Source organism: Myotis davidii, unplaced genomic scaffold (assembly GCF_000327345.1).
Source record: "Myotis davidii unplaced genomic scaffold, ASM32734v1 scaffold544, whole genome shotgun sequence".
Taxonomy (NCBI): Eukaryota; Metazoa; Chordata; class Mammalia; order Chiroptera; family Vespertilionidae; genus Myotis; species Myotis davidii.
In genome coordinates, this window is record NW_006297018.1 from 1,083,603 (window position 1) to 1,093,987 (window position 10,385).

At 45.7% G+C, this 10,385-nt stretch overlaps 1 protein-coding gene across 1 annotated transcript in view; it reads left to right on the forward strand.

Moving 5' to 3' along the window:
* The window catches only part of ITIH5 (inter-alpha-trypsin inhibitor heavy chain family member 5), a gene marked incomplete at its 5' end in the record, with an annotated part of 79,809 nt that extends 71,996 nt beyond the window's left edge, over window positions 1–7,813 (forward strand). Inside the window, 4 exons of the mRNA XM_006772634.2 lie at window positions 1,229–1,282; window positions 3,035–3,151; window positions 5,313–5,690; window positions 6,748–7,813. Of these exons, the coding sequence (XP_006772697.1) occupies window positions 1,229–1,282; window positions 3,035–3,151; window positions 5,313–5,690; window positions 6,748–7,046 (848 nt within the window). The remainder of the gene's footprint in view (window positions 1–1,228; window positions 1,283–3,034; window positions 3,152–5,312; window positions 5,691–6,747) is intronic.
* Window positions 7,814–10,385: the final 2,572 nt, after the last annotated feature.

Consider the following 10,385-nt stretch of genomic DNA (forward strand, 5'->3'; position numbering starts at 1 on the left):
AGAGGGGACATAGAAAGGGAATGGACTGTATTCTTGGGGGGGAAGGGGTGTGGGGTGAGGGAAGAGATTGGACAATAATCGTGCACCTATGGATGAGGACAGTGGGTGGGGAGTGAGGGCGGAGGGTGGGGTGGGAACTGGGTGGAGGGGAGTTATGGTGGGAAAAAAGAGTAACTAATGTAATAATCTGAACAATAAAGATTTAATTAAAAAAAAAATTTCTGTGAGGGGCAAAAGTTAGTGAAGAGGGGCATAATTTTGTTAATACAGACAATTTGAAATAAGATATCAATGTTATTTTATTTGTAGAAATTAATTTACTTTTAGGTTATTCTTTAACTGATTATTTATTTTTGCCTGCTGCTTTATGGATTGTGTTTACACCCATAGCAATAGACACTGGATTCTAATTTCTTTTTACATTTTTCTGTTGTTGTTTTTTTCTTTTTTAAGTATGGTACAAAAACACATTACATAAAATTTACCTTTTTAACAATTTGTATGTGTACAGTTCAGTAGCATTCAGGATATTGATGTTGCAAAACTGATCGCCAGAACTTTTTCATCCTGCAAATCTGAAATTCTGGACCATTAAACAAGTGTACTCTTCCCCCTCCTCCTATAACTATACCTGAATTAAGATGGAACATTCCCCCCAGTATATGCACAGAAATCACTGACAAAAAGACTATTATCTAATTTATAAAAGCATAAAGTAATTAAGCTTCCCCATGTTGCACTTCCTTTGTGTGTTGTGAGGCCAAGCTCCTTTAAATCATCCCTCACAGTTGCTGAGGGTGTCAAACAAGATACTGTAGGTTTGAGAGCTCTGAATACACAAAGGGTCACACAATGACAAGATAATCATTATTACTTTTACCTCTTGATCACCATTTAAGACAAGGAATGCAGGAATACTGATGACCAGAATTTGAATGTTTATTGTGCCTGGATTATAGAGTTGTTTCTCTTTTAAGCATTTGGTCCAACCTGAAAACAGCAAGATACGACTCGTATAGTATAACCCATTAAAGCACACACACACACACACACACACACACACACAAATATCTCTGTGGGAAAACAAAAAACAACAGGTGATGTTTTTAAATTGCTATGAATGTATCTGAAAGCTATATTTTACTCATCTCAATACTCTCCTCTCTGTACCCCTCACTTCATCCTCTTTAATGAATAACAGTGGTTGCTATTTTCCTTTCTTTTATAGGATCTACCCTCAAGAAACCATATAACCCAAGAATTAAAGTCTCCAGAACATCAGGTAAGGAAAACAATGTATGCAATTTGCAAGTTTATATGTTTCGAAAGTGGACAATCGAAAGTGGACAACCAGGGATGCCCTGAAGCCAGTTAAAATACTAGCTCCATAGAAATGTGACATCGGGACCCATGTTCTTAGACCAAGCCGGCAGCGTGAGGCAGTTCTGAGAATCAAGGTCATCATTAAACTGTTACATAAGCACCGTGGCTAACAAGCCCAGGAGCCTGGCAACAGCCCTGATTCAAGGATGGGTAGCAGACTCATAGTCTCATCATAGTGGAATTTAAAAGACATTTGTTTTAGAGATCTGAAGCATGCGTGTTTTACAAAAATTACTTTGTTATTTTTTAATCTCTGGTTTAGAGGGGAGAAGAGAAAAAAATACCAATTCTCTGGAATTATAATAAAAATCCAGATGAGATAATAACACAAAGGCTGGGTTGGATTCTTAAAATGTGCACATCTCTTTGTAAGTCTTGCTGCTGATGTTCTGGACGTGCACGTCCCTACATCTTCAGGATGAGCTGTGTAGATAAGAAACCCAGTCTCCAGCGGACAGAATGCAATTCCTCTGAACACACACGTGCTTGATGAATGCAAGAAAACCTTTCTCTTGGATGCACGTGGAGTAATGACTTTCTCCTCTAGTTTTTGGGACAAGCAAATCTTTCCTTGTGAAGGGATTTGGATGAGTTGAGGAGAAATGATGTGGTGTGAGCCCAAGAAACTCTCAGAGAACTGTCACTTAGCTATGTTGCTGCTGACTCTGTGTCCTTCACTTGTCACCAGCCCTCTATTAGGCTTGGTCGTTACTACTGTCAGGCAAGGCTTGTGTGCATCTGGCGCCATGAATGTCCCTAGTGCCATGGCACTCTCCACTTGGTGGTCAAAGGAGAAAGGAAATGATTGGTGTCATGCAGGAAATTGAAGAAAGCAGGCTCCATAAAAAAATAGAGGGGGTGTCCTATATAATAAAAGCCTAAAGTGTCTGGTCATCTGTTCAACCAATCAAAGCGTAATATGATAATGATATGCTAAGGTAGTTCAACTGCTCACCATGATGTACACTGACCACCAGAAGGCAGACAGTCGACTGGTTGACCAGTCGCTATGACATGCACTGACTACCAAGGGGCAGATGCTCTGACTGGTAGGTTAGATTGTTGCTGGGGTCTGGCTGATCAGGAATGAGTGAGAGTGAGACGGGCCAGACATGCCTTGGAGCCCTCCCGCGGTCCCTCCCCTGCTGGCCAACATCCTTCGTCCCTCCCCGCCTCGATCGTGCACTGGTGGGGTCCCTCAGCCTGCCCTGCACCCTCTCACAATTTGGGACCCCTTGGAGGATGTCGGAGAGCCGGTTTCAGCCTGATTCCGCAGGCCAGGCCAAGGGACCCCACTGGTGCATGAATTTATGCACTGGGCCTTTAGTATGGCAATAACGCTCTTTCATTTCTGTTTCCCACTTACCTCTCAAAGCTTAGTTGTCTGTGTTTAGCCAAGGTGTGGTGAAAGGGAGCATTATATTTGAATTTAGGGGACCTGAGTTCAAATCCTTACTTTACTGTGTACCAACTGTGTAACTTTGGTGAGTGACTTCACCTCTCAGACATCTTGCTCATTTGGACATTCAGGATCATTGACAGAAGAATCAAATAAGTAATTCCTGGGAAAATATAAAAGAGTATTACACAGGGAAGGCACTCAGTAAGTGTCTTTTCTTTCTGTTTTCTCCTGCGTTTTCCTGCTCTGCAGCGGATGGAGACCCCCATTTTGTCGTGGATTTCCCCTTGAGCAAGCTCACTGTCTGCTTCAACATTGACGGGCAGCCCGGGGACATCCTAAGGCTGGTCTCTGATCACGCGGACTCTGGTAAGTTCTGCCCTCCATTGTGGCTTCTGGGCAAGAGGCAGGTAGACAGCAGGTCTCCTCTGTTCCAAAGATGGATGTATATATTAGGGGCTCCTCACAGATGCTCAGTGAGGATTGTTGATGATTAGTTAAAGGAATTAAACTGTGTGCCGGGCTTGGAGGCAGGAAGACATGCCTTGGAAACCCTGCTCTCTGTCTTAACTAATTTTGTGGCATTGGCTACTCAACTAGAGAGTTCTTGTTGTCTCTCCTGTAAAGCAGTGATACTCATGTACTGGTCTCACCAGTCTATTGTAGAGACTTAATTAAATAATGGAATGGAAGTTGTTTTGAAAATATACAAGTGCTATCCGAATTCATGATATATTATTGTTATTATGTCTTTCCATTCAAAAACTGTGCTGGTGCGATGTTCTAAATTCATTTATCTCAGCTCCTCCGTGACTAAGATGTTAAGCCCCATGTTAATTACTCGGCTTTGTGTGCAGAGAATGTAGGTGAGAGAATGGCTCTGATCCCCTTTGTTTCATAGAGAGACCACGTAAAAGAGATCGGTATATAAAAAGCTTCTCTCGGCCTTGGCCCATGTGGCTCAGTTGGTTGGAGTGTCGTTCTGTGCACCAAAAGGTTTTGGGTTCCATTCTCAGTCAGGGCACATACTAGGATTTCAGATTCGATCCCTAGTCAGGGGGTATACAGGAGGCAACAGTTGATGTTTCTCTCTCACATTGATGTTTTTCTTTCTCTCTCCCTCCCTCTCTTCCACTCTCTCTAAAATCAATAAGCATGGCCTCCAGTGAGGATTATAATTAACAATAACAGGATGGCATGTGGACAACCACTCAGCCCAACTTTTGAGGGCAAGCTTTGCAGTAGACATTCTGGCATTTCTCAGTTCTAAAAACATTTCTCAGTTTCTTGGAAGGCTAGGTGACAGAGGGCCCCACAGCAGGATGACACAGATGATGGAGTTATGTAATGTTTGATTTTAGGCTCCTCACCCACCTTGCTCTCTTCAGGCCTTCCTAGCGTTAGAACCAAATTTCAGCTTTTTTGTAACTCAAAAGGCTCAGGAGTGAGATAGGGCCTAACTGTGCCCCTCCCTGGAAGTGCCTCCCCCTCCTACCCCCGAGCCATTCTCTCATTCCTGTGTTCAGTGTGGGGCCAGGATGGGAAGCTCAGCGGCAGATGCTTGGAGCCTTAAGGCGGAAGTACTTGATCTTGGCTCATGCTGAGCTTTTTCCTTTCCCCTTGGCCCAGAGAAAGCAGTTTTCTCCTGGGATGTCCAAGAAGTTGCTAGTCAAGATGTAGGGGAAGATTATCCCCAAAGCAGAGAAGATAAGAGTTAATTATATAGCAATATTTTATTAATGTAACTTGCCTCTTTGCTGAGAGCAAAATACACTTAATATACATGATCTAATTCAGCCCCAAACATCTGATGTAGAATTGCCATCGGTCTGGACAGCACCGATTGCTGGGGGTGTGGCTCACACGCCTCACTCGGGTCTAGTAATGTTGCTGTGTGTTCATGATGGCGAAGTGAAAAAATAAAAAGAGTTCTATTTGCTGGCCATTGGCAGCTGGCACATCTGCCACCTCCTGTGAACCTCACCACAGTCCTGCTAGGTTTCATACCCCCTTTTACAGATGAGGACATTGAGGCACGGAGTTTTAAAGTGACTGGTCCGGAGGTGCACGCCTAGAAGGTGGAAGAACTTGAGTTGTGGATTGAGCATAATCCTAACCTTTGCATTATACCACACTGCCCAGTGGCATCACAGTGTCTCCAAATCAGGATCAGTGGCAGCTGATAGATAAGAAATTCTGTATGTCTCTTTGTCCCTACAGCCAGAATGAAAGAAATACCAGAAGGAACACAAACAATCTGTTAATCCTTATGATATCTTGACCCAAACCTACATCATCCTTCCCCAAAATACTGGTCAAACATGGGGAAGAAATTCCCTCCTAACTTCATACATTCACTCATTTCTTCACTCAATCAGCAGCACTGAGTGGCCTCTACTTGAAAGTGAAAGTTCTTGGTGCGAGAGCTACAAAGATAAGGCCAGAGGAGGAGGGAAATTTTGATCAGATGCCTTTGGCATGAAAGTAGGATAGTTTTTCTAACCATTGCTCTCTTCCCCTCTGCCTTTAGGTGTGACGGTGAATGGAGCGTTAATCGGGGCCCCCGCTCCTCCCAACGGCCACAAGAAGCAACGCACTTACTTCCGCACCATCACCATCCTCATCAACAAGCCTGAGAGGTCATACCTGGAGATCACGCCGCACAGGGTCATCCTGGATGGTGGGGACAGGCTGGTCCTCCCCTGCAACCAGAGCATGGTAGTGGGGAGCCGGGGGCTAGAGGTGTCAGTGTCTGCCAATGCCAACGTCACCGTCACCATCCAAGGCACCATTGCCTTCGTCATCCTCATTCACCTCTACAAAAAGCCAGCCCCCTACCAGCGAGACCACCTGGGTTTCTACATCTCCAGCAGCAAAGGCCTTTCAGGCAACTGCCATGGACTGTTAGGTAAGCAGCTGCTCTTCCCGCGGGGTCCGAGGAGAGCACTGGGCTCTGAATGAAGCTGGTGCTGCCAATAGTGTCAGCTTGATGGAGACATTCAGTGGGAAGCTGGTCTTTACACATATCACAAAAGTTGTATGTCTTGCCTCCTCATGACTGTCTGGAATAGGAGTGGGCTTTATAAACGAATTATCACCGGCCTTCTGGGAAAGTGAGCAAAGAAATTGGGAGTAATCCTCTGGTTCCTCATTCTCAGCAAGAAGATACAAAGAAGGGGCAGTCCACAGCCCAGCACCCGTGCGCCACGGCGTTTCTCCCACAGCAGCCACCCACACTGCGTGAGCAGCGGCAGGCTGTCCATTTGGATGGGCTTTCTTCGACGTGCAGTTTCGTGTGGGCTCCTGGCCCACAAGTGAAGAGCCAGCGCTGCCGGGCTCGGTTTAGAAAGCAGGATTTCCTGGCACTTGAGCTGCACGCATTTCAGTAGTGCCTGCCTGCCAAGTGTGAGCTCCCTCTAAAGACACAGACCAGCATCCTTGGCCTTAGCGACGTCCTCACTTGACCTGGGGAATTCTGATGATGTGTCTCAGGAACCAACTGAACTGACTGCTGTACACACCCTTGGCCCAGTACAGTCCACAAACCTAGTATGGAGGGTGCTAGGACCAGAGAGGAAACAGGGGGAGGCCTAACTCTTCCCTATTTATCTGCCCCTCTTCTTGCCCTCCCAGCTCAGTAAGAGACTCTGGTTCACTGGTTAGGCAGCTTTCCAGTGTCATCAAGAGGGCAGCTTCCAGATGTGGAGGCCGATACCTATAAAACCTCAGGTCTCTCCTCTCCATATGCCCCCAAACACGTGTTCTATCATTTACACTGGAGAAGGTGTGAGTGGCTTCTGGCACAGTCCAGCTAGCAGTCAATCTCTGACATCATGAATTCCCTTCCTCTGGGTACCACATGTGCATTTGCTGGTCACTGAAGGCCTGAATCCATGTCAGATTTTTTTTCCTACACGATGTGGCCTGCACTCTACTTAGACCTGATGCTTCTCTTGTCCATTCAGGTCAGTTCCTGAACCAGGATGCCAGACTCATAGAGGAGCCTGCCGGGCTCAGCAAGAACACCACGAGTCCTCCATTCCCAAAGGCAGATGAGAAGCCTGAAAAGGTCCTGAAGGTGAAAGGGCACCAGGTCCCGGTGGTCTGGAAGCAGAGGAAAATCTACAACGGGGAGGAGCAGATAGACTGCTGGTTTGCCAGGAACGCCGCCCAGCTGCTCGATGGCGAATACAAGGATTACCTGGCAGCCCATCCTTTTGATTCAGAGACTGCATTGGGCCTGGGACTATCCAGGGGACTCTGACACTAGCGTGCATTAACGTCAGAGTGCATGACAGGGAAATGGCCTTCGGGGACACCGTCGTGCAGTTCTTGTTGCTGGCCTCTGCCCCATCTCTTGGCAGTTAGCTGCACCCCCTGACCTGCCCCTGGTGGCCTATAGGTCTGACATCAGCTTAAGCAAAAAGTAGGATCAGGGAGCTGCAGTGAAATGTTATTTCCTCTGCTCCCTCCTCCTGCCATGCTCTCCTTATGTCCTATAGAGAAAGATGGTAGCATCAAGGGGGGAAGGTCATGATTAAAAGCAAGAAGTCTGTCTTGTACCAACTGGCTTGTCCATCTCATAGCTTATGAGATGGCTATCAGTAACTCTGATGAAGGAAGGGTGCTGCAAAGTTTGTTTTCTCTGTGGAAAAAGCCAAGTTCGGGCACACTGCTTTTCCCCTTATAAAAGCTTAGGACTCTTTCCTCTTAGCACTGCTACGATCTCCAGCCTCTGCTTCAGGGGATCCTCTGATGGAGCCCAGGCCATGGGTCATACAAATAGCATGGACATTTGATCATTGTAAACAATTAAGTCTTTTCTTAGGAGAAGATTTTCTTCTGCTATAATATCTTGCCCTTGAAAATTAGTTTTCATTTTTATAAAAAATTGATTTGAAAATAGGAAACCTATATCCCAGCTACCCATCTCTTTCTAATGGGTTTTGTAAAATGCTTTACTTTGCTGATGGATATTCTCCTATTTATTCCAGTAAGCTAACTGCTTATAATAAAGAGGACAACTCCGCATGGATGTGTTTTACTGGCCTCTCTTGGTGCTGGTGGTTGGCCAGTTGAATGGCAAAGCTTTTGCTGGGCACTCTTTAGCCTTCATCATAATTGCAGCCTTCTTTGCTACCGATCCTCCAGGAGGCAATACGGTAAAGTAGGCTCTCCCAGTGCTGGACTGGGAGAGACACAGCACAGGGAGTGTCTCACAGCTGACATATAGGAATCAACCTGTGCATTCTCTGCAGGAAGTGGGCACGTGTTTGCAAAGCCTAAGATGCCTTTCACACCTCAAATAGGCAAAGCCAGGAAATCAACATGAGTAAGGAGCTCTTATGGGATCAGATGTGTCCAGAATGTGGACACTTCTGATCCCATAAGGGAAAGGTTAAAATCAGAGGTGGCTTTAAGAATCAGTGACCATCAGACTTCTGAGTGTAGACACCCTCTTGGCAGCCCATTCACATTATCAAGGGGACACTGCCTGGTAGTGACATCAGAGCCTTGTTTCACGCCTCCGTCACTAGGTCTCACTGTTTGCTCTGTTTGCTCTACATTGGACCAGCCAAGTTCAGAAAGCCTGACCCTCACCGAGTGAAGGGCACAGTCAGGATGCAGATGGACGCAGGACGCACTTGTGCCAAACAACAGAGAAAGAGACTTGGGTCAGAGAAATAGAATATTTAGATATGAGACGGAATGAAATGAAAGCCTTTGTGCTGGCTTCACAGGAGGTTTCTCCCAGTCAGGACTGACTCCAGAGCAGGCTTTCATGAAATATGGAAGCGTATTTAGCACTTGGAGGGAAACCAGAGTTACCAAAATTGTTTATCAGACTTGCCCTCCCGTGGGAACCATTTGAGCAAAGATCTCCACGTGTTCCTGTTGGACCAGGAGATTAAGTTAGTGCTGGGGGATTCTTCAGTCCTCTCAGAATCTCAGTCTCTCTCCTCTTTGTGAACCCACCAGACCATGGCCTGCCTGCTGTGTTACTTTTTACTCCCATCTTCCCAGACTAGCTGCCTGTTCCCTGCCAGCAGAGTGAGGACACCTGCCTGGACTGACAGATGCTTCCATATTTCAGAGCTCAGAGGAAGAGGAGCATGAGCCAGGGCCAGCCAGGGCCTGTCCAGGCTCCATGTGGACCTTCCTATTATATAATCTCAGTCCAAGCTGGGTAGATGCCCCTTGAGCCAAGAGGCCGGCCTGCTGAGTTAGCACGTGGAGCAGTGATCTGTGCTCCAGGTGAGGCCTCAGCTGGAGAGGAGGGTACTGCCAGACATTCCCAGTTACTACTGCTTTTCTAAGAACAGTGACGAAAATTCCAGTGGACTACCAACCCTTACCTACTTAGAAAAAAGTATTTTTTTTTAAGTATCAAGGTTGAGCTTTATTATTTTAAAGTTTTTACTTTTCTTTTAATCACACTTTTCTTTCTCCTTCTCTTCGGTTGTACACCTGTTTTTATTGCTAAAGGTATTTACTATTAAATTTTCTCTTTCAACCCGAGACTGTAATAGATGTGAGCTTGAAACTCCACACCCATGTGATAGTTAGGACCTTTTAATTTACTTGAAGAATGTAGTATTTTCTGTTGGCCATGTGTGTGAACAGCAAGCTCTTTCACAGTCAATGCAGACCAGCGGAGTACTCTCTTCTCAGGAGGGGAAGCTGAGGCAAGGCAAAGTTGGGTGATTTTTCCCAGGTTATGTAACAGACTCAGAAGAGGGCCTGGCTGAACCTCCAGAGCTGCTTTCCTTAGCTTTGATGTTATTTCACCATTGGGGCAATCATTTGTTTTCCTTAAGCATTTATAAATTGAGGGAGGGTAACTAAATAAGAATTTTAATGTGCCCTAGCTGGTTTGGTTCAGTGGAAAGACCTTTGGCCTGTGGACTGAAGGGCACAGGGTTCCATTTCAGTCAAGGGCATGTATCTTGATTGTAGGCTTGATCCCCAGCCCTGGTTGGGGCCTGTGTAGGAGGCAATCAATTGATGTGTCTCTCTCTCGTGCATCTAAAAAGAAGAGTGTCTGATGGGTCATCTTTCAGGGTCTCCTAATGTAAAGTTTTACATTCCCCAACTAAAATGGATTGAACATTCTCTACCCAGCTGTGCTGGGTGCTTAATCTTTTTCCATTTGACTTTTCCATGATATACTACTTCAGGCTGGGAGTTGGGAAGCACACCTCTTTGTTTCTATCAGGAGTAACATTAAGTATTTAATTGAACCATGTATCCTCATGAGAAGTGGATTAGGGACAGGAATAATTTCTTTACATTTATCTCTTGACTAAAGTGAATGCTATGGACTGAATGTTTGTGTCCCCCCAAATTCATATGTCAAAGCCCAAATCCCCTGTGTGATGAAGGGAGGTGGAGTCTTTTGGAGGTGATGAGGTCATGAGGGTGGGGCCCTCGTGAATGAGATTAGTGTCCTTATAACAGAGACCCAGAGAGCTCCCTCAACCCTTCTACCATGCAATCATACTGGTAAAGGACGCCATCTATGAGCCAGACAGTGGGCTCTCATCAGACACCAAATCTTCCAGTGTCTTGATCTTGGATTTTCCAGCTTCTAGAACTGTGAGAA